The 27,789-nt window shown below is 46.4% G+C and overlaps 1 protein-coding gene across 1 annotated transcript; it reads right to left on the bottom strand.

Annotated features, from left to right (window-relative positions):
- Positions 1 to 217: 217 nt before the first annotated feature.
- Positions 218 to 27,643, bottom strand: paics (phosphoribosylaminoimidazole carboxylase, phosphoribosylaminoimidazole succinocarboxamide synthetase). The gene is made up of 10 exons (XM_068034917.1): positions 27,572 to 27,643; positions 25,440 to 25,476; positions 24,833 to 25,030; positions 24,577 to 24,755; positions 21,761 to 21,940; positions 21,567 to 21,680; positions 11,684 to 11,767; positions 10,169 to 10,349; positions 4,297 to 4,455; positions 218 to 492 (listed from the first exon to the last, which is right to left on the bottom strand). The coding sequence occupies exons 2-10, from the start codon at positions 25,453 to 25,455 to the stop codon at positions 332 to 334; spliced, it is 1,272 nt and encodes a 423-aa protein (XP_067891018.1). The 5' UTR covers positions 25,456 to 25,476; positions 27,572 to 27,643; the 3' UTR covers positions 218 to 331.
- Between the last annotated feature and the right edge of the window lie 146 nt (positions 27,644 to 27,789).

Here is a 27,789-nt window from a genome sequence, read left to right on the forward strand (position 1 = left end):
GGGGATAGGTTAGGAAAGTGAAGTTGGTGTAAAAGTTCAGCCATGAAAAGTAGCTCCTCCTACTTAAATTCTTCTGTTCAAAAGGTTTAGAAATTCTTAATTTTTTTTTTTTAAAAAGGAGCCAAACAAGGTCATTTGCCAATTCTATAGCACTGATAGCTTAATCTCTGGGTTAACGTCACAATTTTGCGTGTTATTCAATAATAGAATGACATGATTGAAGTTAGACAAATGAACACAAACATTTTTAATTCAAAAATTACCATCTTCATTCTTCCAAAAATGGTACATAGAGTAGAGCGGAATCTTCTCAGGTAGTACAATTTTTTGATCACAGGTTTCTCAACTGCTTGTCAGCTTGTTTCAAGGAGATCCAAGTGCTCAACATGTTTGCCCGCAGCTTTGCCCACACTAAGTGATCAGACTGACCAAAGATCTGAGCAGCAAAAAGGGCAGCTGCTTCAGGAAACAGAACAGTAGAGCAGCCAAGACCTAGAAAAAGGAACCAACATAGTATCTATCAGAAAAAACATTTGAACTTTCCTCCTTTTCCACAAGGGGCACAGGATGTTTTCCACGTAAAAGAAAGAAAAAGCCAAGTAGCCCAACCTGCTTGAACACCAGGAACAAATGATAGCTTCTGCACAATTCTGAAGGGCACAAAATAATTGAGCAGCATGACAATACAGCAACAATCTACTTGAAATAATTGGATTAATAATGCTGAATAAAAGCACACAAATACTCTGATTTACAGATGTTTGATTCATGTTGTGGCTATGATGAAAATAGAATGAACCTCAATTCAACTTGGGGTGGGGGTGGGGAAATATCACCAGATAACTGATAGCTAATAAGTTTAGTGAACACTTTTCACATAACACACCTGTTCTGGCTTGGATATGTCAAAATTTTGAGTGTTGTTGCAGCTCCACCTGTCTCTAGGAGAGTGGTCAATATTCTACCACACTCCTGCCAATAAGCCTTCTGGTCAGTGCATAGACTGGTCTAGTTAAAGGTCAGGTACAGGTGGTTGCCTTTTGTGTTGATCATAGTTTGGCCCTTGTATGGTGTGATGTTACCTGCCATTTGTCAGCCAAGCCTGGATGTTGTCCAGGGTTGCTGTAGGCTCAATTATTGGAATGGTGAAGAGCTGAACACTAGCAAAAGAACAGTTCCACTGCTGGAAAGGGCTCCTGCAACAATGTATCAGGTTGCGATCATTGGCCTCCAACAACCAAAACCAGCTTCCTTTGCATTAGGCATGACTCTAGCTACTAGCAGGTTTCCACCATCCCACCCCAATTCATCACAACCACCACCTTTTTTTTTTGTAAAGGACTCCTTGGTATCATAGTCAAATATTACCTTGATATTAAAGGCAGCTGTCACTTCTCTGGCATTCAGCTCATGCCCATGCCAAGTCCATTAAGGTCCAGAGCCAAGAATTCTGGGAGAATCCAAATAGAGCGTTGGTGGGCAGGTATCACCTGATTATGCTATTATGGGATCCAGGGAAATGCAGCAAGGTGGATACAAAATTGGTTCAGTGGCAGGAAACAAAGGGTAATTGTTGACAGGTGTTTCTGCGACTAGAGGGGTTTCCAGTGACATTCCGCAGGGCTCAGTACTGGGTCCCCTGCTTTCTGTGGTATTTATTAACGATTTGGACATAAAGGTAGGGGGCATGATCAAGAACTTTGCAGACAACACAAAGATTGGCCATATGGTAGACAGAGAGGAGGATAGGTGTCAGCTGCAGGAAAATATTGATGGTCTGGCCAGATGGGCAGAAAAAGTGGCAAATGGAATTCAACCCGGAGAAGTGTGAGGTGATGCAATTGGGGAGGTCAAACAAGGCAAAGGAATTCACGATTAATGGGAAAATACTGAGAAGTGTAGAGGAAGTGAGGGACCTTGGAGTGAATGTCCACAGATCCCTGAAGGTAGCAGGACAGGTCGATAAGGCGGCATATGGAATCCTTTCCTTTATTAGCCGAGGTATAGAATATAAAAGAGTAGGGAGGTTATGCTGGAGCTGTATAACTCATCGGTTAGGCCACAACTGGTGTACTGTGCAGTTCTGGTCACCTCATTACAGAAAGGATGAAATTGCACTAGAGAGGGTGCAGAGGAGATTTACTAGGATGTTGCCAGGACTGGAAAAATGCAGCTATGAGGAAAGACTGGGTAGGCTGGGGTTGTTCTCCTTGGAACAGAGAAGGCGGAGGGGAGATCTGATTGAAATGTACAAAATTTTGAGGGGCCTGGACACAGTGGAGGTGAAGGGCCTATTTACCTTAGCAGAGAGGTCAGTGACTAGAAGGCATAGATTTAAAGTGATTGGTAAAAAGATTAGAGGGGAGTGGAGGAAAAATGTTTTCACCTAGAGGGTGGTGGGGTTCTGGAGCTCACTGCCTGAAAGGGTAGTTGAGGCAGAAACGCTCAACTCATTCAAAAGGAGTCTGGATATGCACCTCAAGTGCTGTAATCTGCAGGGCTACGGACCAAATGCTGGAAGGTGGGATTAGAATGGGTGGTTTGTTTCTCGGCTGGCACAGACACGATGGGCCAAGTAGGGTCTTTCTGGGCCTTAAACTTTCTATGATTCTATTGCTGATTTCTTTGACCATTTTACAGTCCTGTCAAGCCCTCCAATCATCAGTAATTTACAGGTTTAATTTATCCCACTTTGCAGTTATAATATATCTGGGGAATTTTCCATTTTGCCAGGTAGAGGCAAGAAATCATATCTGTATGGGAATAATTTGGCAGGGAGCAGCTAGTGTGAAACACACAAGTCTTCAGCATTATAACAAGGGTGTTGGACAAGTGACAAAGCTTTCACACCCAGCCACTTATTAATGGCACATTGGGTCACTCAAGATGAGCCTTTATGAATGTGGGGAGTCTCAGTTCCATTTTTGACTGATTATGCTTGCACTCAAACCTCATATCGTCTATCACAAAGCCCACCAACCTCCACCTCTGCAACAGTACCTACCTCCATCCCTACTCCCAGCCCATCTACTGCTAAAACCTTTATCCATTCGTTATCGCTAGACTACACTATTACAAAGCTCTCCTTGCCAGCTAACCACCCACCATGAACTTAAGCCCATCTAAAACTCAGTTGCCTGTATCAAGTTGCATTCATGCAACAGCCGGTCATCATCAACCTGCACTAGCTCTCAATCAAGCAATGAAATTTAAAATTCTCATCCTTGTACTTAAATCCTGTCCCTCCCAAATTCTAATCTCCTCCAACCCTGACTTTTTCCCCCTTTTGTCAGTTATGCCTTCAGGTGTCCAGGCTCCACACTTTAATTCACTCCTTAAATCACTTTGCAGATCCCTCTCCTCCCTTAAGGCCTTTCTTAAATCCCAACACTAAGATTTTAGTCACCCCTCCTAAAATCTCATTCTTTGAGCTTTGTATTAATTGTTTGATTATACCTCAGCAGAACACTTTGCCATATTTTCTTACGTCCAAGGCACTATAAAATGCAAGTTGTTATTGTAGCCTCCCACGTAAATGTTCAGCTCAACCATAGTCAAGGATGGGGATGTTTAAGCAGCCATCTGCTGCTCCCTGATTAGTTATGTCACAATTCAACTGGATGTAGTAGGACTTTGCTCTGACCCACTGGTTGCGGGACCACTTAGCTTGTTTTACTAACAGCTGCTTTAGATGTTTAGCAAGCAGGTAGCCTTGAGCTGAAGCTTCACAAGGTGGGTGCCTCAATTTAAGATACGCCTGGTACTGTGCTTGGCACATTCATCTTCACTTCTCATTTGAACCAGGCTTGGTCCTCCCTGACTCGATAGGTGACCAAGGAGTGACAGACATGCCCGGCCACGAGACTAGATTGTGGTGGTATACACAGCTGCGCATTCATGCGGCAATCGGAAATGTGCCACACAGGGAACGCGTACAGCAAACGGAAATTCGAGGGAAATTAGTGGTATACAATTCTGCTGTGAACAGCCTGCAACACCTCAAAATATCCAGTGTTGGACTGCTAGAACTGCCTTTAGTCTATCCTATTTAGCATGGTGGCAATGCCACACTACATGATGGAGCATGCAGTCAGTTTGAAGACAAAACTTTGTCTTCAAGGTTTGCATGGTAGTCACTCTTGCCAAGACTATCATAGACAAGTCTGACATTTCGGTTCAGAAATACAAGGTCAAATAGATTACTTTCTCAGTATACTAAAGTAAAATCACAGATAGAGATCAGACTAGTGCATTACTTCATTGGCAGTAGCTGTGTTGGGGAATTCTAACACTTACCACTAGGCATTCGCAGTGATGACCAAACATCTTCAGCACCCCAATCAGCAGAGATAGGAGGACAGTTTATGACAGGACAAGTCGAGTTTCCAGACAGCACTGGTCCTAAACCATTACTTCTTCCAGCGACTGCGATAAATACAGTACGGACACCATCGCCTAAAGTTCAAAGAGCAACATAGAGTCTTAATTGTGATCCAAGCAAAAAGGATCCACAACCATTAAAGATCCACTTGGGATTCCAGTTTCAAATGCAGCATTATCCAAATACACAAATAGGAGATAATTTCATGTGCACACAGAGCTGGCCACCACATTCCCAGGGCAACATGAATTGGTATTGTGGCACGAAACGATTTCAAAATCAAGTCTTGAAGATAGAAACTGACAACTACTAGCAGGTGGGCAGCAACTGTGTTGAATGGCTGTATTAGTACAAGGATGGAATGAGGTGTTTAAAGGTATGCCCTGTTTGAACACTTCACTTAACAGATGCTAGTCCAGAAAAGGGCATTAAACACAGTATAGATTGTGAAGCCAAGGAAGTTAGATAGCACAGATGGTCACAACAGCACCATTGTGTAGAGGAATGCAGTTTGAGCACCAGCTCGCTATTCTGCATCTCAGCAATGCTACTTGGACAGGAAGTGGGGTACTAATGGTGGCCAAGTGCTTCTTGCAGGGATGCAAGTAATAAATCAACTAGTAAGCTCTTAAGGGGAGAAGTTTCCTCGTTACTATCATAAAATTAAGCCAGACAAGGCTTTAAAAAAAAAAAATCAACTTAATGAACTTTGCTGATCACTGCTAGTAGAAAATGCCTTCAGTGGAAGTTGCATTTTGGAAATAATATTCCTCTTTATACTACTTTAATTTAATCAATTATGGGCACTAAACTAATCACGAGGATGGCAAGGTCTTAACAGAAGAAAACTTGTTTACTGCATGTGATTTTTTAAAAAAAGAACTAGACAAGTTGCCTTTTCTTTAAGTATTTCAGCTCTGATTGAGAAATCCAACATTCATTCTGTCCATATTTCAGGAACTATGCTTTACTATATGCATATTATACATACTTATACTTGATTTGCTTTATGAACAAACTGCAACTAAAAAAAAGGTAAGCACTACATATAAAAGTTAAGACCAAAAAATAGTCCAAAATCAGCAGTCACTGTATTGAGACACTGGAAATATGCAATGAAGGGCAACTAAACTGATAACTGGAATTACACACCCAAGTTGAGGGCTGCAGAAGGCTGAAGTTAACAAAATATTCAAGATTCAATTCTAAAGCCATGATAAGATAGAAGTCAAAGTCAGATTTTGCTAGAATGCACAAAGTAGATTTTAGGCTGCAGGCACAACCTGTGCAAGTTTTCTGAAATGAATTGTTTTACTTAAGTTGTCAGTCAAATTAATTTGCACATCAGCAAGCTGAGAATTGTCCATGAACCAGAACAGGCAGCGTTTTAGAACAATTTCTCAGCATTAAAAGATTTTCCTTGATATATTTAAAAGTGGTAACATGGTGTAATTTTAATGCAGCTGGAAGTGGAATTATCACAAAAAAGGCATTTTTAATTAGGAGTGTCTAGTCCACTACTGAGTAACCCAATTTTAAACTTGAAAATTACTTTGCTCTGAGACATAATGTGATAACGACCAGATAATCTGTTTTTTGTGATGTTGATTGAGACACAAATATTGGCCAGGGCACTGGGGATAGCTACCCTGTTCTCCTTCAAAATAGTGTCATGGGAACATTTATATCCATCTGAGGGGGCAGATGGAGCCCCAGTTTAACATCTCATCCAAAAAGAATGCACCTCTAACAGTGCAACGCTTCCTCAGTACTGCACTGGAGTGTCAGCCTAGATTTTTGTACTCAACTGCTTGTAGTGGAACTTGAAGCCTTCTGACTCATTGAGGCATGGCTGGCACCTAAATTCGATCTGGGGGCATGGCCAGCCTCCAGTGCAAATTTTTTTTCAACCAAATGCCAAAGATCACAAAATCCCAGTTTGTGTTGGACATAATTTACACTCAAAATTCACCATCTTTTGCACTGGTTTGGCATATTTTGGGTGAATTGCAAGGAAATTCCAGGCCCACATCTTAAAAAAGTTAGAAGAGGATGAAATGACAGTTGAAATGGTGAATACAAGGAATGGACTGACAAGGGAGGCAATGAGGGCTGATTTGAATATTCAAAAGTTGGATAAATACCTGAAGCAAAATTTGATGGAGACATACAGCATGTGTGCTCACCCAGGATTCCAAACCCTTGCATCCCTATCCCCCCACTTTACCAGGTAACCCCTTCTCTTCCTCCTGTGGGGGAGAAGGGTGTAGAGTAAGAGTGAGAGACTGGATGGTGAAGGTAGAACAAAGAGGTGGAATAAACGCAAAAGGGAAAATAGAACTAAAAGAAGCCAACCAGGAGACAGACTTGATTATATCACTAAAGGAACATGTATAAAAGGCTGAGAGATATTCAATTGAAAGAACAGACCAAAAACAATGAGGAAAAAATATGCAAACAAATGAATTAAAGGAAAGCAGAGATAACGCCCTGTATCAGAAGTTCAACAAGGTGACCATCACTGCAATGCATGAAACTGTACACAGAACCATCTTCTTTAGCTGGTTTCATACAATAGTTAAAACACGGGAAGGGGAAAAACACTGCACAGAAGCAGAGAGTTGGTGAGTCTACAGCTTTTTTTAGATCATGGTATTAAGGTCAAGGTTGCAGATTTCTTGTCCTAAGGGACACTGAAGAGAAACTAAAAAAGAAAAACAAACTTGTGATTTTTCAAAATCTGAGTACCATAACAGAGAGCAATTTCAAATTTACTCAAAAAAAATAGGCCTAGCCAAGAAGCTTCACAGAAAAATGCCTTTGTGTGGTCTGTCAACTAATTCAAAGTGATGGTTCAGGTGGTTAGCCTGAAGATTGTTTATTTTCCTGAGGATTCATGCATCCCGAAAGCAATTTAAAATATTCCCCTTCTTCCTACAGCATCCAATGTTGTTTCATTCACATTTCCTAAAGATACAGGAATCAACACATTAGGCCTTGTAATTGTTAATGTAGTTTTGACAGTCATTTTTGTACTTTGTTAGAGACCGCACTATTACAAGCAACATAATTATTCATGATAATTAGAACTCTTTTATCTCCCCACTAAAGATTAAGCCTGTATATGTATAATTAGTCATTTGGTAGTACAAAACTTTTGAGTATTGCTGCAAATAGAGACATGTTGTTGAAGCTTATCGTCTTGCACTCATCAGAACAATCCGCAAGAATATCAATGCAAGGGAAAACAACAACTTTATACTGTATGTTACGACCAGATGAGAAAGGGTCTTGGGTTTCCCTCTTAGCTTTTGCCCGGTTTGACAGTAACAGGGTTTAATTTTTAAAACACCGTGTTTTAAGCTTCCCCTCAGTGACTCCTTGTTGTAATAGCAAAGAAATCAGACAGGCTTTCTCAGCTTTAACCACGAAAGGTGCAAGTTTATTAACCTTAAAACTCTAATTCGGTTAAAACGACGAAGTATGGGACGTGACCACGCTAGCATGCAATAAACACACGTGCAAAGAGAGACAGAAAAGGAAAAAGTAAGGCGAAGCTGTTTGAAGTAATATGGAGTTCAGTTATTCGTTTTGAGTTGGATATAGAGTCTCTGATTGCAGTTAAACCTTGCAGTTCTTGTTGGGGCCCAGTGCACACTTTCAAACTTGTTTCGCTGGTATTCTGTTTTATCAACGGGCCTAAGGCCGTCATTTTCAGCCCTGAAAAGTGCCCAGTCTACCTCAAATTACCCTGGAAGAGTAATGTATCCCAAAAGTTTTAGCAACAGGTGAGGCTAGCTGTTTCACGCTGCTACAATGCAGTAGCAACATGTATGGTGTTCATCACTAATAGGATGCTGTCGTCAAGCCAAAAAGACATCCTGACTATCACACAAAAGAGTAATGCGATAGACGAATTTCAATGCTAGTGCGATGCTAGGTATATAGGCCGTACGTCCCAAAGATTGGCGGATAATATCAAATAACACGTCCCTTCCGCTGTTTGCAATGGGCAAGGTACAGGCTGTACCCAACAAACCCGTGCTTGCAAAACTCAAAACAGAGTGTCCAACATTAGATGTGATTCCACGACTGGACATCATTTGCTAAATAATCTTCAGTGTGCTAAGAATTACACTGTTACACTGACAACCAATTAAAGATTGTCAGCAGGACTTGCAGTGTGGCACATTTGCGTTTATTGGAAGCTACATATATTAATACACAGGGTACTGATCTTTGCAGACAGAAAGAACAGGTACAAACATTGCACCTGTTTCAGCTAAACAAAATAAGTGACAGCTATTCGCTGGTTCATTCCTCAGGGCAATGCCTTGACCAGAGTCAAGCCGCCTGGTTTAAAATTTCAAACAAAGCTTAGCAGTTAACTGTCAGTCAAAGTAAACTGGTGCATTCTCCATGGCAGCGCCTCTATCAATCAAAGAACAAGAACAAAGAACAGTACAGCACAGGAACAGGCCATTTGGCCCTCCAAGCCTGCGCCGATCTTGATGCCTGCCTAAACTAACACCTTCTGCACTTCCAGGGCCCATATCCCTCTATTCCCTTCCTATTCATGTATTTGTCAAGATGTCTCTTAAACGTCGCTATCGTATCTGCTTCCACCACTTCCCCTGGCAGCAAGTTCCAGGCACTCTGTGTAAAAAAATTTGCCTCGCACATCCCCTCTAAACTTTGCCCCTCGCACCTTAAACCTATGTCCCCTAGTAACTGACTCTTCCACCCTAGGAAAAAGCTTCTGACTATCCACTCTCTCCATGCCGCTCATAACTTTGTAAACCTCTATCATGTCGCCCCTCCACCTCAGTCGTTCCAGTGAAAACAATCCGAGTTTTTCCAACCTCTACTCAAAGCTAATGCCCTCCAGACCAGGCAACATCCTGGTAAACCTCCTCTGTACCCTCTCCAAAGCCTCCACGTCCTTCTGGTAGTGTGGCGACCAAAACTGCATGCAATATTCTAAGTGTGGCCTAACTAAAGTTCTGTACAGCTGCAACATGACTTGCCAATTTTTATACTCTATGCCCCGACCGATGAAGGCAAGCATGCCGTATGCCTTCTTGACTACCTTATCCACCTGCGTTGCCATTTTCAATGACCTGTGGACCTGTACGCCCAGATTTCTCTGCCTGTCAATACTCCTAAGGGTTCTGCCATTTACTGTATACCTCCCACCTGCATTAGACCGTCCAAAATGCATTACCTCACATTTGTCCGGATTAAACTCCATCTGCCATTTCTCCGCCCAAGTCTCCAACCGATCTATATCCTGCTGTATCCTCTGACAATCCTCATCATTATTCGCAACTCCACCAACCTTTGTGTCGTCCGCAAACTTATCAGACCAGCAACATTTTCCTCCAAATCATTTATATATACTACAAACAGCAAAGGTCCCAGCACTGATCCCTGCGGAACACCACTAGTCACATCCCTCCATTCAGAAAAACACCCTTCCACTGCTACCCTCTGTCTTCTATGACCGAGCCAGTTCTGTATCCATCTTGCCAGCTCACCTCTGATCCCGTGTGACTTCACCTTTTGTACCAGTCTGCCATGAGGGACCTTGTCAAAGGCTTTACTGAAGTCCATATAGATAACATAATCACAGTTCAAGTGCCAACCAATCAGCACTCGCATATAGTATAAAGTTGTTGTTTTCCCTTACATTGATATTCTTGCGGATTGTCCTGATGAGTGCAAGCCGAAAAGCTTCGATCTCTCTATTTTCAGCAATACTGGAGATATGTATAATTCTCTGCTTACCTTCATATTCTGCTTTAATCTTTAGTGTTTCATCTGTACCTTTGTGAGCAGATGAAATACGCAGTTCACATGGTATACCATAATTTGCGCATGCTTGTTTTATTTTTTGGCTATGGCCAAGATCACTGCCTGATCCCATAATCACTACAACTCTTCTGGAGCTCTTTGCCACCAGCAAATCCTGGACAGGTATTTAAACAAACAACAAAGTCAATACAATTGACAAAAAGGTGAATACCATACCTATTAAAAAAAAAAGTCAAGTTTCTGTTTAAAAGTTACCAACAGATGATTTTAGGCACATGCACCAAAGCTATCTTACTGTTTCAATATGGACAATATATTATGACACAGTCCAGACATAACCAATTCATTATACATTCTACACAAGGGTGTGCTTTGCTGAACTACATGGATAGGGCAAGATACAACTATAACTAATAGTCAAAAATGTCCAGTTTTATTACACATGGAAATTTATTTTTAAAATATCTGAAGATCTGCACCATTATAAATAAAAATCTGTTTCCAAATAGGAACCAAGGGGAAGCTTCTGGGTGGGAATACAAAAGGAAAATGTAACTATCACAATTTTACATAACTTAATTGACATACTAACACTTGTACTTTAAAAGTTTTGAGATGCTCAAATGGTGAGTTCTCCCATCTCAGCATGTGCTTTGCTTGGTGCGACTTTGTCGTATTTTCATATTTCTTGAAAGTCATGCAAAGAGAAAACATCCACAAGAGGAGGTATTACGAAGGGTGACTAAAAGATTAGCCAAAGAGGTGTGTTTCAAGATAATCTTAAAAGGAGGAATTGGGAGGGAATTTCAGAGTGTAGGTCTTAGATGGCTGAGTGAACAGCCACCAATGGTGAGGAAAAGGGGGTAGTTGGGAGGGAACACACAAGAGTTCAGAGTTAAAAAACAGAGTTCTCCAAAGGTTGTAGGGCTGGATAAGGAGGGGTGATCCCTTAAACGGGATTTAAACAGGAGGTTGAGAATTTTAAATTTGAGATGTTGCTGGACTGGGAGCCAATGTAGATCAAGGAACAAAGGAAAGACAAAGTTTTAGAGGAGCTGAAGTTTATGGAAGGTGAAGGATGGCAGGTTGATCAGGAGAGTAATGATTAGAGACCAGAGATGAAAAATGCACGATGGGGGTTTCAGCAGCAGATGAACTAAGGCAAGAGCAGAGAGTAGCAATGTTATGGAGATGGTAGTAGGCAATCTTTGTAATGAACTGGAGATGGATTGGAAGCTCAGTGTCAAGTATTAAGCCGAAGTGGAGAACAGTTTGGTCCACTCTGTGATAGTGACGAGGATAGGAGCAGGATGGAATTGCTGGAGGTTACAAGTTTGCAGCAGGTTCCAAAGATGATGGCTTCAGTCTTGCCAAAGTAAAAAATGTGAAGCCTCAGGTTGACAGATACCAATATGCATGCAGACCTATACGAAAGGACAGCAGTATAGATATACCAAGTGACGTAATAGTTTGACTTTTTAATAATACCTGTACTCTTTCTGCCACCCACTCAAAGTTTCTCTTGACCATTTGCATAGCTTCAGGAGTCACTTCTTTGAGATCACGATAAACCTGAAGGAAAAAAAAAACTGAAGACAGCAGTTCCATAAACCACAAAAAGGACAGATTCTATTGTTTATCAGTTGTGCTGCTGAAATTAACAGCCTTTTAAAAAAAATGGTAATGCCTAGTAGTAAAACAAAATACAGCTTCAATAAGGAAACAACTAGCGTTACATAGTGTTGGCAAAAATAGTGAGAGCCATATATTTCAAACATTGGTTTTATGAATTAACTCTGGGTGGGGGACTTCAATGTTCATCACCAAAGGTGGCTCGATAGCACCACCACTGACCGAGCTGGCTGAGTCCTAAAGGACATAGCTGCTAGACTGGGTCTGCGGTAGGTGGTGAAGGAACCAACAGGGAAAAATATACTTAGCCTTGTCCTCACCAATCTGCCTGCCGCAGATGCATTTGTCCATGACAGTATTGGCAGGAGTGACCACCACACAGTTCTTGTGGAGACGAAGTCCAGTCTTCACATTGAGGATACCCTCCATCGTGTTGTGTGGCACTACCACCGTGTTAAATGGGATAGATTTCAAACAGATCTAGCAATGCAAAACTGGGCATCCATGAGGCGCTGTGGGCCATCAGCAGCAGCAGAATTGTACTCAACCACAACCTGTAACCGCATGGCCTGGCATATTCCCCACTCTACCATCACCATCAAGCCGGGGGACCAACCCAGTTTCAAAGAAGAGTACAGGAGGGCATGCCAGGAGCAACACCAGGCATGCTTCAAAATGAGGTGTCAATCTGATAAAGTTACAACCCAGGACTACTTGCGTGCCAAACAGCGCAAGCAGCAAGCGATGGACAGAGCTAAGCGATCTCACCAACCGATCAGATCTATGCTCTGCAGTCCTGCCACATCCAGTCGCGAATGGAATTAAACAACTAACTGGAGGAGGTAGATCCACAGATTTCCCCATCCTAAATGATGGGGGAGCCCAGCAGAGCATTTGCAACAATCTTCAGCCAGAAGTGCCGAGTTGATGATCCATCTCGGCCTCCTCCTGTAGTCCCTAGCATCACAAATGCCAGTCTTCAGCCAATTCGATTCACCGTGTGATATCAAGAAATGACTGAAGGCACTGGATACTGCAAAGGCTATGGGCCCTGACAACATGCTAGCAATAGTACTAAAGACCTGTGCTCCAGAACGTGCCGCACCACTAGCAAGCTGTTATAATACAGCTACAACACCGGCATCGTGGAAAGTTGCCCAGGTATGTCCTCTATATAAAAAGCAGGACAAGTCCAACCCGGCAAAAGCTATGGGTCCTGACAATATTCCGGCAATAGTGCTGAAGATCTGTGCTACAGAACTTGCCGCGCCCCCAGCCAAGCTGTTCCAGTACAGCTACAACACTGGCATCTACCCTGCAATGTGGAAAATTGCCCAGATATGTCCTGTACACAGAAAGCAGGACAAGTCCAACCCGGCCAATTACCGCCCCATCAGTCTACTCTCAATCATCAGTAAAAAGTGATGGAAGGTGTCATCGACATGCTATCAAGTGACACTTGCTTAACAATAACTTGCTCACTGATGCTCAGTTTGGGTTCTGCCACGGCCACTCAGCTTCTGACCTCATTACAGCCTTGGTTCAAACATGGACAAAAGAGCTGAACTCAAGGTCAGGTGAGAGTGACTTCCCTTGACATCAAGACAGCATTTGACCGAGTATGGCATCAAGTAGCCCTAGCAAAACTGGAGTCAATGGGAATCAGGGGGAAAACTCTAGGCTAGTTGGAATCGAACCTAGCGCGAAGGGAGATGGTTGTGGTTGTTGGTCAATTAGCTCAGCTCCAGGAGTGCCTCAGGGTAGTATCCTAGGCCCAACCATCTTCAGTTGCTTCATCAATGACCTTCCTTCAATCATAAGGTCAGAAGTGGGGATGCTCGCTGATGTTTGCATAATGTTCAGCACCATTCAAACCTCCTCAGATACTGAAGCAGTCAGTGCAGAAATGCAGCAAGATCTGGACAATATCCAGGCTTGGGCTGATAAGTGGCAAGTAACATTCGCGCCACACAAGTGCCAGGCAATGACCATCTTCAACAAGAGAGAATCTAACCATCTCCCCTTGACATTCAAAGGTATTATGACCACTGAATCCCCCACTAACAACATCCTGAGGGTTACCATTGACCAGAAACTGAACTAGATGTAGCCACAGTATTTATGTGGCTACAAGAGCAGGTGAGAGGCTCGGAATCCTGCAGCAAGTAGCTCACCTCCTGTCTCCTCAAAGCCTGTGCACCATCTACAAGGCACAAGTCAGAAGTGTGATGGAATACTCTCCACTTACCTGGATGGGTGCAGCTCTGACACTCAAGAAGCACGACACCATCCAGGCAAAGCAGTCTGCTTGATTGGCACCCCATCCACGAACATTCACTCCCTCCACCACTGACGCACAGCGGCAGGAGTGTGTACCATCTAAAAGATGCACTGCAGCAAAGCACCAAGGCTCCTTAGACAGCACCTTCCAAACCCGCGACCGCTACCATCTAGGACAAGGACAGTAGATGCATGGGAACACCACCACCTGCAAGTTCCCCTCCAAGCCACACGCCATCCTGATTTGGAACTATATTGCTGTTCCTTCAATGTTGCTGGGTCAAAATCCTGGAACTCCCTTCCTACCAGCACTGTAGGGGTACCTACACAGCAGTTGAAGAAGGGCTCCCCACCACCTTCTCAAGGTTAATTAAGGATGGGCAATAAATGCTGGCCTAGCCAGCGACGCCCACATCCCAGGAACGAATAAAAACCAATTTTATCAGGTAAATCTGTGTCACTTGAGTTAAATACATTTGAGTTTCAAAAATAATTATGGGGCAGAACTATTACCTGTAAGCATATAAAAAGGACAAACCCTGTACACAAGCTGTCTGACAGCAAGTTACCAGATACTCTCCATGCAGGAAAAATATTTTAAATTGAATTTAAAAAAAAAATAATAGAAACACCAGTAGTGGGCTCCATCTCCAGGCAGTATTCGCACCCTTCCTAGCTCTGGATGCCAGTCTTAGTGTTTAAACACATCTAGAATAAAGGAAAATTCTGATCTTGTTCAGCAAGATAACAAGCCTGAAGCTGACCCATAAAGCAAGCTGGCTTCTTCACTCAAAAAAAAAAACATTCCAACTAGTCACAGGAAAACATGACAGCAACAATTGCTTAATCCAACAGTGACCATCAGAAAAGCATATACATTCTAATCCTAGTTTTCCCAAACACTCGGGGAAGATTTTAAACGCGGGCCACCTTGCACGAATGGGGCAAGAGTTGTCAAAATGGCAGATAAAGATTTGTACTGCATCCTAGGAAGACAACAGCTTTCTTTACATCAAACGCCACTGCCCGAAGAGTTCACCGACATGTACCGTAATTTTAACTCAGGAAATTAGGGCTAAAAGAAGACAACCAGATCATGACAGGATTCAGCAAACTGGCCAGAAGAGGCCAAGGTAAGTATGTTTATCTCGCTTTTAAGGCTTCCTTCCTAGGTCAGAAAACTGCCTCAGGCCATCCCAACTGTAACCCTCCCCTCCCAGCTCAAGATCTCCCTTCAAACCCTCCCCTGGCACTAACATTAAACTGGGTCTAAAACAAGAAATGCTGGAAATACTCAGCAGGTCTGGCATCATCTGTGGAAAGAGAAGCAGAGTTAACGTTTTAGGTCAGTGACCCTTCGTCAGAACTGGCAGATATAAGGAATGTAAGAGATTTTAAGCAAGTAAAGCGGGGGTGGGACAAGAGATAACAAAAGTGGTGTTGACAGGACAAGGTCACAGAATAGCTGACCAGAAGGTCATGGAGCAAAGGCAAACAACGTGCTAATGGTGTGCTGAAAGACAAAGCATTAGTACAGATAGGGTGTTAACAGACTGAAGATTGAACAGCAGCAAGCACAAACATGAAAAAAAAAGTGGGTAAGCAAACTGAACAAACTAAGATGAAATGAAATTTTAAAAAAATGTAAAAACGAAAAAAAGAAAAAATAACTAAAAATAAAAGTAAAATGGGGGGCCCTGTCATGCTCTGAAATTATTGAACTCAATGTTCAGTCTGGCAGGCTGTAGTGTGCCTAATCGGTAAATGAGATGCTGTTCTTCGAGCTTGCGTTGATGTTCACTGGAACACTGCAGCAAGCCCAGGATAGAGATGTGAGCATGAGAGCAGGGGGAGTGTTGAAATGGCCAGCAACCGGAAGCTCAGGGTCCTGCTTGCGGACTGAGCGGAGGTGTTCCGCAAAGCGGTCACCCAGTCTGCGTTTGGTCTCCCCAATGTAGAGGAGACCACATTGTAAGCAGCGAATACAGTATACTACACTGAAAGAAATACAAGTAAATCGCTGCTTCACCTGAAAGGAGTGTTTGGGGCCTGGGATAGTGAGGAGAGAGGAGGTAAATGGGCAGGTATTACACTTCCTGCGATTGCAGGGGAAGGTGCCATGGGGCGGGGACGAGGTGGTGGGGGTAATGGAGGAGTGGACCAGGGTGCCGCGGAGGGAACGATCCCTTCGGAATGTTGACAGGGGAAGGGAGGGGAAGATGCATTTGGTAGTGGCATCACGCTGGAGGTGGCGGAAATGGCAGAGGATGATCCTTTGGATATGGAGGCTGATGGGATGGAAAGTGAGGACAAGGGGAACTCTATCACGGTTCTGGGAGGGAGGGGAAGAGGTGAGGGTAGAGGTGCAGGAAATGGGCCGGACACGGTTGAGGGCCCTGTCAACAACAGTGGGGGGGAATCCTCAGTTGAGGAAAAAGGAGGTCATATCAGAAGCACCGTCATGGAAGGTAGCATCATCAGAGCAGATGCGTCGGAGACGGAGAAACTGGGAAACTGGAATGGAGTTCTTACAGGAGGTAGGTGTGAAGAAGTGTAGTCCAGGTAGCTGTGGGAGTCGGTGGGCTTATAATGGATATTTAGTAGACAACCTATCCCCAGAGATGGAGACAGAGAAGTCGAGGAAGGGAAGGGAAGTGTCAGAGATGGACCATGTAAAGGTGAGAGAAGGGTGGAAATTGGAAGCAAAGTTGATAAAGTTTTCCAGTTCGGGGGGGGGAGCAGGAAACGGCACCGATACAGTCATCAATGTACGGGACAAAGAGTTGTGGGAGGGGCCCCGAGTAGGACCGGAACAAATAATGCTCGACATATCCCACAAAAAGACAGGCATAACTTTGACCCATGCGGGTACCCATAGCAACACCTTTTACTTGAAGGAAGTGAGTGGAGTTGAAGGAGAAGTTGTTCAATGTGAGAACAAGTTCAGCCAGGTGGAGGAGGGTGGTGGTGGATGGGGACTGGTTGGGCCTCTGCTCAAGGAAGAAGCGGAGAGCCCTTAAACCATCCTGGTGGGGGATGGAGGTGTAGAGCGATAATTTCAGATCATGACGGTCCCCCCATTTTACTTTTAGTTTTTTTTTGCGTTTATTTTATTTTAGTTTGTTCAGTTTGTTTCTACTGTGCCTACCCACTGTTTTTTTTCATGTTGGTGCTTGTGGCTGTTCCGTTTTCAGTCCGTTAACACCCTATCTGTACTAATGCTTTGTCTTTCAGCACACCGTTAACATATTGTTTGCCTTTGCTCCATGACCTTCTAGTCAGCTATTCTGTGACCTTGTCCTATCAACACCTTCTCTTTTGTTATCTCTTGCCCCACCCCCACTTTACTTGCTTAAAATCTTTTACATTTCTTATACAAAGTGATTCCTGACAACACTGGCCCCCCACTGACATCATCAGGCTGCGCCGCGGTGCACACATGCGCAGACGGGCTCCTGCTCTCTGCGCACGTGCTGCGTTCTGGCTTGCCAGGACTGATTAGCGCATGCGCTGATGACGTCATCGTGTGACGTGTGCCTCTTTGGGCAACGCGCCTGGTCAGCCTCTGCGCATGCGCTTTACGCAACGCCAACGGGTATTCACGCACGCGTCAACCTTCAGATATTCACGCAAGCGTCAAGCTTCGGCGCGAGTTTCGGAAAGTGGAAGGAGAGGTTTTGTTGGGCATTTTGTCGCATTTTATCGCAATTATTTAGTCTTTTTGGAGATTTCAGTTTGCTTCATTTTTATTACAAAGAGGAGATTGCTCCAAGGTAAGTTGCTCTGAAAACATTTCCATTGTCTGGGGCACTGCATGTGCTCCAGTCCACTGCACTGCACTAAAATCCTTTCCATTGTCTGGGGCTGTGTGCAGGCAGTACTGTGATGTGCCTTATGTTTTACTGTGTTCACAATGCTGTTTAAATGCGATTTGCTGTTGTGCTTACAGGCAATGGGGAGTCTATTTAAAAAAGTGAGCACCCATACGCTTGAGGGGGAGAACAAGAGACGGCAAATTAAAATTCCCATCCGCTTTAAGTATGCTTCGGTGAGGCTGTGCTGTGTACACTACGGGCAGCCACATGTCCGTTCTACTGGGGTGAGATGGAGTCACGTCATGTGCCACAGTCCATGGATCCTGGGCGTTTCACCCCCTGGCCTAAAGAGCTGATGGACCATACATACGCCTGCCTGTTCACAGCTCCACTTCCCCCACCTGCGATACCCTCTCCTTGCTGTTCAGTCACACTGGCAGAGCCAATCACCGTACCGATGGACACTGATATTCGGCCACCTGTTCCTCCAAGCATCAGAGCAGTGCACATGGACACACAGCCACCTGTTTCCCCATCCACCCTTGAAACAACAGCCTTGTGAGACTCCGCAATTGCCAGCTGCTGCCTGTCAAGCAGAGAGGGCGTCCAAAGGGGTCAAGCGTTGGGGAACATTCAGCAAGAAGAGACTGAGCACTAAAAGAAACAAACATGCCATGTCCAGTGGTAGCACGAATGTGAATGCTCTTGCTACATACACACCGTTCTCCATCCTCAGTGTTGCTTTAAGGCAAAGGTAGATAAGAGCGAAAGAAATGGAAGGTGATGCTGATAGCAGTAGGCAGGATTAAATGGGAGTGGATGGGAAGGCGCAGGAGCAGCATAACCACTAGCAGGGAACAGCTGGGCTAAATGGCCTGCTTTATGTTCATAGGCCAAAAGAAATGTGCTTCTTTTTCCAGCACCCTCGCATCATTCATGTTTTCCCTGAGAGCAGCATTGAACCATCACGAGATAGGGGCAATATCATCCTGACTCCTACAACGGAGGTGGGTACTAAGTGTTATCAGTACATGCCTTTACTGCAGAACATAAAGCATGCTCAACAGTAATTTCATTGGGGGGGGGAAGCTCTGACACTGATGTTCTTTCCTTATTTCTTTTCATGTAAAACGTGCCCTTGAGAAAACAATCCTTGAGACTTAAGGACGGCATTCAAGCAACGGAGGCAGTGCAGGAGAGGATGCAAGGATGTGTCGATTCCTGCATCTGAGGTGGGTAATAAGTGCTTCATTGGCGATGTTATCAATTGGTGCCTTCACTGCAGAACTTAAAAAGGTGTGCACAACAGTAATTTCAGTGGATGGAGGGAGGCAAGCTCTGACACTGATTTGCTTTATTTCTTTTCATGTAAAACATGCCGTCGAGAAAACAATCCTTGAGACTTAAGGTCAGCATTCAAGCAACGAAGGCAACTGGATCATGCTGTGGAGCTTGTCACGATGTGGAAAGGAACCTTGCATTTATGGATGAAGTGGGAGCGCACATTGGGATGCGCTTGGGGAACGTTCACCAAGAATAGACTGAGCTCAGACTCTTGTGACTTTGCCTTCTTCACCTGGGCAATACAGTAGTGGAATAGAGAGCCAAGCGTTCATTCACCACAAGGCTCTCCGGGAACAATCTCTTTAGTTCTGTATAGCAGAGACTCGGCCTGTCTGTCTCACAGGAATGCTGGCGACACAACACTCATGTATCCATGCAAAGCAGTGCCTCGAATGTTTAATGCACTTAATAAAATTTCTCAACAACTAAACCCGGAATTGTTGAGGTTTTTGAAGATATTTTCCCGACTTTGCAACTGCACTTCAGATATTCAACTGAGGGGGGGGGGGGGGGGAAAGAGGGGGAGGTGGGGGTGTAGTGGGAGGGAGTTAAATTCAGAAGTGCCTGAAGAGGGGCATGCAAAAGACAGGGACCAGACAGTTGCAATGCCTGAAGTACATTTGAGACATAGGGGAGAAAGCGGCTGGATGGGGGATCTGCAGCTGGAGGGAACAGCTGGATGGAGGGGGCCGGATGCGAGTGGCCGTACAGATCCGCAGGGAGCAAGCAGCTGAGGACCTTGGTGTCGCTGGGTGCGGGGACCGGCCGGTACGTCTTTTGCTGTTGGAGGTTTATGGCGCATGCGCAGAAAAACGCACTCCTCCCCCGCTCCCTCCAGCCCACTCCGCTCCGCTGGCCCCCCTCCACTCCTCCCCTGCCCGCTCCGCTGCCCCCCCCCACCCCCCCACCCCTGCCCGCTCCGCTCCCCCCCACCCCCACTCCTCCCCTGCCCGCTCCGCTCCCCCCCACCCCCACTCCTCCCCTGCCCGCTCCGCTCACCCCCACCCCCACTCCTCCCCTGCCCGCTCCGCTCACCCCCACCCCCACTCCTCCCCTGCCCGCTCCGCTCCCCCCCCCACTCCTCCCCTGCCTGCTCCGCTCCCCCCCCCTCCACCACTCCTCCCCTGCCTGCTCCGCTCCCCCCCCCTCCACCACTCCTCCCCTGCCTGCTCCGCTCCGCTCCCCCCCCCCTCCACCACTCCTCCCCTGCCTGCTCCGCTCCGCGCCCCCCCCCTCCACCACTCCTCCCCTGCCTGCTCCGCTCCGCTCCCCCCCCCTCCACCACTCCTCCCCTGCCTTCTCCGCTCCGCTCCCCCCCCCTCCACCACTCCTCCCCTGCCTGCTCCGCTCCCCCCCCCTCCACCACTCCTCCCCTGCCTTCTCCGCTCCCCCCCCCTCCACCACTCCTCCCCTGCCCGCTCCGCTCCCCCCCCCTCCACCACTCCTCCCCTGCCCGCTCCGCCCCCCCCCTCCACCACTCCTCCCCTGCCCGCTCCACTCCCCCCCCCCCCACCCCCACTCCTCCCCTGCCCGCTCCGCTCCCCCCCCCACCCCCACCCCCACTCCTTCCCGGCCCGCTCCGCTCCCCCCCCCACTCCTCCCCGGCCCGCTCCGCTCCCCCCCCCACCCCCACCCCCACTCCTCCCCGGCCCGCTCCGCTCCCCCCCCCACCCCCACTCCCCCCCCCACCCCCACTCCTCCCCGGCCCGCTCCGCTCCCCCCCCCACCCCCACTCCTCCCCGGCCCGCTCCACTCCCCCCACCTCCTCCTCCCCAGCCCGTTCCACTTCCCCCCCCCCCACCCCTTCCCGGTCCGCTCCGCCACCCTCCTCCCCGTCCCGCTCCTCTTCCCCACCCCCCCCGGTCCGCTCCGCCACCCTCCTCCCCGTCCCGCTGCATTTGCGCATGTGCCACAGCAGCGCTACCTAGTGGTAGCATTGTCAGCAAATGCAACCTTTAAATCTGCCAGTTCTGAAGAAGGGTCACTGACCTGAAACATTAACTCTGCTTCTCTCTCCACAGATGCTGCCAGACCTGCTGAGTATTTCCAGCGTTTCTTGTTTTTATTTCAGATTTCCAGCATCTGCAGTATTTTGCTTTTATTATACTGGGTTTCGTTCCTTGGGAGCAGTATGTCCTGAACTCCTAACCAAATTAACAATCCCCCTGGTTTTGGAGATAAGAAAGCTCTGCCATACAGTACTGAGATCCAGGCCTCACACTTAACTCTTTCTTGGGGTTGCCCTCCCACCTAGAATTAAAACTTGACCTTGAAGTGAAATCAGGTGCTTAAACACAAACCTGTTTGTCTTTTTGCAGGTTTCGATCCCCCAAAGGCCACAGTCTCCATGAGTCATTGTCGATGACATCAGCAAGTAAAATCTCCTTGGTACAGGCACAAACTCCAAACTCCACCTGGCAAAAATCAACACTATATTAGTTCACAGGAAACCAATAATATGATTTAATTGCAAGGCAGCAAGGTAACTACTTACTTTCATATCCACAAGTGTACAGTCTTGAGTTGCCCAGGCCTTCTCTAATATCTCAAACACAGCCAAAGTGGTATGATTCATGATGTCTACTTCACACTGTTCAATCTGCAGTCCCCCACAGTTAAACTGAGCCTGAATCACTTGTTCTTCAGACCACTGTGGGTCATTGTTAGCATCATCCTAAAAGACAAATTCTTGTGATTTAGTCATTTGATAGATAATATTCTGCAAATAAATACAAAGAATTTAACAAAATCATTCTTACTCAGTTGCTCAGAAACTTAGTGTCACCTGTGAATCAGTTGGTAGCACTCTCACCCAACTCAGCTCACGGGTTCAAGTTTTAGCCCACAGCCTTCAAGCATAAAATCTAAGCTGATAGTGCAATAGAAGTGGTTAGCATCGCAGCCTCACAGCTCCAAGGACCCGGGTTCGATTCTGGGTACTGCCTGTGTGGAGTTTGCAAGTTCTCCCTGTGTCTGCGTGGGTTTTCGCCGGGTGCTCCGGTTTCCTCCCACATCCAAAAGACTTGCAGGTGATGGGTAAATTGGCCGTTGTAAATTGCCCCTAGTGTAGGGAGGTGATAGGGAATATGGGATTACAGTAGGGTTAGTATAAATGGGTGGTTGTTGGTCGGCACAGACTCGGTGGGCCGAAGGGCCTGTTTCAGTGCTGTATCTCTAAATAAAAAAAATAAATAAATAAAGTGGGAGGTGATACATTTTGGCAAAAAGAATAGGAAGAGGCAATATATACTTAATAGCACAGTTCTAATGAGGGTACAGGGAAAGAGGGACCGGGGGCAGGGGAGGGTCTTGTGCACAGATCTTTCCAGATGGCAGGACATATTGAGAGAGTAGTTAGCAAAAATAGGATCTTGAGCTTCATAAATGGAAGGTATTGAGGTACCAAAGCAGGGAAGTTATAATGAATCTTTATAAAGCTCTGTTGGGCCATAACTAGAGTATTGCATCCAGTTCTGATTACATTTTAGGAAGGATGGGAGGGTCCTTGTGATGGGGGTGGGGAGATATATCAGAACGGTTCCAGGCATGAAGGATTTTAGCTACAAGGTTAGGTTGGAGAAGTTGGGGTAGTTCTCCTTGGAGCGAAGGAGATTTGATAGGTGTTCAAGATTATGATAGGTTTAGATAAGGTAGACGTAGAAAAGTTTTCCCATTAGTTGATGGTACAGGGACTGGCGGGGTGAGGGAGGTCACAGATTTAGGGTTTTGGGCAGGAAAGACAACCCGGGGGGGGGGAGCAGGGAAAGGAAAAAGAAAGGAGGAATGTGGGGAAGTTTTTTTATAAACACAACGAGGGGGTAATGACCTGGAATGCACTGCCTACAAGGGTAGTAAAAGTATAGAGGATCAATGATGATTAAAGAAGGAAATTGGATTGGCAATTGATGGAAATCAACTTGCAGGGCGACAGGGATAGTGTGGAGGAATGGGATTGACTATATTGCTCTATGGAGAGCTGGCATAGACTTAATGGGCTGAATGGCCTCCTTCTGTGCTGCAATCACTCTATGATTCCCTCAGTTCTGCAGAGGTGCCATCTTTCATGAGATGTTAAACTGAGGCCCTGTCTGCCCTCAGTTGGCTGCAAAAGATTCCATGGCAGTATTTAAAAGCAGGGGAGTTCTCCCCAGAACCCTGGGCAATATTTGCTCCTCAACCAACATCCTGGTAATTATCTCATTGCTGTCTGTGGGACCTGTTGTGTGCAATTGGCTGCTGCATTTCCTACAGTACAATAATGACTACACTTCAAAAGTATTTCATTGGCTGTAAAGTGCTTTGGGACATCCCGAAGCTGTGAAAGGCTCTATATTTCTTTCTTTCAAATGACTTAAGTTGGTCATGTACAACATTGATAAGCTTAAAATTTATTTTACAACCATTTGCAGGAAAAAAGCAGTAGTTGTTACTTTTCACAAGGCTATATGCCCAATTTACAACTTTTACTCCAGTCTCATCAAATAATACAACTTCCCAATTGTAGCTGAAAACCCATCTTTTGTTCACTATCTTCATTAGATCACGAAAACTATGAAATTGGGATTTACTCTATCAACTCCAAAGCAAACTAGAAATCCACTTTATTGAGAATTAGGGGGCAAACTATCACAGAACTTTGATACTGGTCAATAAACAATGAAAAACTGGATTCAAGTACAGCCAGTTCATCGTTATCATCAGCACCCAGCCAGCCAGTTGCCTCTAGATCAGAGGTGATCTGCTGAGAAAGTGTTATTTGATTAGAGGTATATTCCTCACAGGAGCTAGGTAAATCTGTAGTGGGTTGAAAGAAATACAAGTTTATTGCGGGGAGGTGGTCATTGGGAGAGAAAAAAAAAGTTTTTTTTTGTACTAGCTTCACCCATACCTTTCTCACAACCACATTAGAACCTTATAACACACAAGGCAGCCATTTGGCCTGCTATGTCTGTGCCAGCCTTTTAACTCCATTGTGACCATGTTCTGGTTGCCCAGCTGTGCAAAGAATACCAAAGTACACCATTTAATCATAAAATAATTCTGTTTACATCACTCCTACGTAGAATTATAAACTTCAACATTCATTACAAAGCAACAAATCAAAAAAAAGGTTTTACAATTCAAAATCAAAAAGGTTGTTTCCCCCCCCCAACAATGTATATGTTCCTAAAGAGTCGCTTAAGTGATGGGATCAGATCCTATGCTATACCACGCAGAGAAAGTTTTATAATTTTTTGAGTTGCATGAAGAAACAAAGTCTATAAAAATACCTCAATCACATCAAATTGATAGACTAAATGTTACAGCTACCTTAAAGAACATCTCCATCTTTGGAGGGCAGAACTTGTATCCTTCTTTTACCCCAGGATTTCTCTTCAGAAAAGAGCCAGTGGCAATTCTTCTACAGACCCACTCAATAGGAATCATTTGACAATTTGCCGCCACAAATGTGGTTTCGCCATGCTGCTTCTCAAATGCAGTTTTTATGCCTTTAAAAAAAAAAATAATCATATGAATGCCCAAGAAGTTCCACCCCTCCAAAAAAGCTTCCATGGCAAAGTCTTACCGGCATCCTGCAGCAATTTGAAGACAGAAACAGTGGTTTTGGTAGATATCGCAGCCTTGCCCACCATCTGATCTTTCCTAACCGCATTTCCAGCTGTAATCTGGTCCTTGGACTGAATCAATACTTGTCCTGGACAATCCAGCAGTTCATACACTTCCTTGGTCTTTCCTTCATTCAGTTTTTTGCCAATTTTCAGTTCTGAAGAAATGTTTGATAATAAAAAGGTATTAAAAACATTCACTGGATGAAAATTGAATGCTTAAGAGTGAATTGATACAAAAAAAAATCATGTTTTTAAAATCAGGCTAAATACCACATTATTGGAATTAACTACAAGGAATTCATCTGGGAAGCAGAGACTGGATGCGCAGGCGGCGCCATATTCTACAGCAGCAGTTGAGGGTGAGTGTTGGTCATTTTATTTTATACCATCAGCAGTTATGTAATAGTGAGCAGTCTCGCACCACACAACTGTTCAGCAAGTAGTTACACTCCTTATGGATTTTTAACAGTGAAAATAATCTGGGAAACTCTTCCAAACGGTGACAGTTGAATGACATGAGTTACTACCGATTAATCCAAAGAGAGAACTTTTAATTTCACTCACCTCCGACCTTCTCCATCTTGCAGAAACTTTTGCAAACCTGAAACATTTTTGAAAAAGTCTTAGATTTAAAAAAAAGACACTGAAATTAAAACTATGCACCTTACAATCTATGCAGCCACAAGCTTTCCATATAAAACATCTTTCACTTCACTCACTATCTTTATACATTTTAAAAACCAATTCCAGCCCTGGCACTGGGTTTGTACTGAAATAACAGTGACACCTAACGTTATTCACAATGAACAGGTTAGCAGTTTTATTAAAGCAGCAGATGTATGGGCTTCAGGGACAGTAAAACGCAGGCAGAGTCACAGAACTGCAATTCACAGGCATCAAACAGGGGACGCACTATGCGGTTCCCAGGGGCCCTTATCCAGCCCTCCCAGATACCTAGCACCGCTCTGCCCACCTCACCTCCTATGTTACCTACCTCCTCTCCCCCCCACCCTCCCCCACCACGAGTACCCAGCCCCACCTCCCCTCCCCAGGATAGCCAGCCCGAAACGCTTACTTTCCCCCCACACCTCCCCAGGGTGCCCTGCACCAGCATTCCTCCTGGTTGAGCAGCAAACCCTCCCCCAGGATACCTGGCAGCACCACCTCCCTCCGTTCCACTTCTCTCTTCCTGCTCCCCCCCCCACAGCCAAGGTACCTGCCAGCACCATCCCCTCCCCTCCAACCCACCCCACACCCCACTTCCCACCCACCCAACCCTTCCGCACCCTCCTGGCCCTCCCCTCCCCTCCCCTCCCAACCCAACCCAACCCCCTCCAAACCCAAACCCCCCTCCCCTCCCACCCACACAGACATCCCACCCACCAAACTCCCCCCCGCCTCCCAACCACCCACCCGACCCTCCCAACCCAACCCCCCACCACCCACCTAACCCTCTCCCTCCCACCCAATCCTCCCAACCCAACCTGGCCCCACACACCCAGCCCTCCCCTCCCCACACACCCAGCCCTCCTCTCCCACCCATCCCAACCCCCTTCCCCTCCCACCCAACCCAACACCCCCCCTCTCCCACCCATCCCAACCCCCTTCCCACCCAACCCAACACCCCCCCTCTCCTCCCCCGCACAGAAACACGCCCCCAACGCCCCCCTCTCCTCCCGCGCACAAAAACGCCCCCTCTCTTCCCCTTCCTCCCCCGCACAAAAACACCCCCCCCTCTCCTCCCCCGCACAAAAACGCCCCCCCCTCTCCTCCCCCGCACAAAAACGCCCCCCCCTCCTCCCCCGCACAAAAACGCCCCCCCCTCCTCCCCCGCACAAAAACGCCCCCCCCTCTCCTCCCCCGCACAAAAACGCCCCCCCTCCTCCCCCGCACAAAAACGCCCCCCCCTCCTCCCCCGCACAAAAACGCCCCCCCCTCCTCCCCCGCACAAAAACGCCCCCCCTCTCCTCCCCCGCACAAAAACGCCCCCCCCTCCTCCCCCGCACAAAAACGCCCCCCCCCTCTCCTCCCCCGCACAAAAACGCCCCCCCCTCTCCTCCCCCGCACAAAAACGCCCCCCCCTCTCCTCCCCCGCACAAAAACGCCCCCCCCTCTCCTCCCCCGCACAAAAACGCCCCCCCCTCTCCTCCCCCGCACAAAAACGCCCCCCCCTCTCCTCCCCCGCACAAAAACGCCCCCCCCTCTCCTCCCCCGCACAAAAACGCCCCCCCCTCTCCTCCCCCGCACAAAAACGCCCCCCCCTCTCCTCCCCCGCACAAAAACGCCCCCCCCTCTCCTCCCCCGCACAAAAACGCCCCCCCCTCTCCTCCCCCGCACAAAAACGCCCCCCCCTCTCCTCCCCCGCACAAAAACGCCCCCCCCCCTCTCCTCCCCCGCACAAAAACGCCCCCCCCTCTCCTCCCCCGCACAAAAACGCCCCCCCCTCTCCTCCCCCGCACAAAAACGCCCCCCCCTCTCCTCCCCCGCACAAAAACGCCCCCCCCTCTCCTCCCCCGCACAAAAACGCCCACCCCTCTCCTCCCCCGCACAAAAACGCCCCCCCCTCTCCTCCCCCGCACAAAAACGCCCCCTCCCCCGCACAAAAACGCCCCCTCCCCCCCCCTCTCCTCGTCGTACCCGGCCCCCACCTCCCCAGGGTCCACTGCCAGGCCCAGTACTCAGGTTCTGTACTTCACCTTCTTCTTCTCCACTACTCCCGGGATTCACGCTTCCAACCGCCGCACTTTTAGTTATAGAACGGTCAGAATTTAAAATGAGATAAACTAAGTTGGGATGGGGAGGTTCATAAAAAAAAGTAACCTTTTGGCATAAAGGGGGAAAGGTGTAAATGCATATATTCTCATTTTAATAATATTTTATATTCTTCAATCAATAATAAAGTTAAATGATGCAG

Source organism: Heterodontus francisci, chromosome 1 (assembly GCF_036365525.1).
Source record: "Heterodontus francisci isolate sHetFra1 chromosome 1, sHetFra1.hap1, whole genome shotgun sequence".
Taxonomy (NCBI): domain Eukaryota; kingdom Metazoa; phylum Chordata; class Chondrichthyes; order Heterodontiformes; family Heterodontidae; genus Heterodontus; species Heterodontus francisci.

Bases quoted from the DNA above. Each gene is read 5' to 3' on its own strand.
- paics (XM_068034917.1), bottom strand. The intron at 21,941-24,576 runs GTAGCTGTAACA...TTTGTCTTTTAG, and splicing joins AGATGGAGATGTTCTTTAAG to GATGATGCTAACAATGACCC. The intron at 11,768-21,566 runs GTTTGTGTTTAA...TTTTTCCTTCAG, and splicing joins ACCTGCAAAAAGACAAACAG to GTTTATCGTGATCTCAAAGA.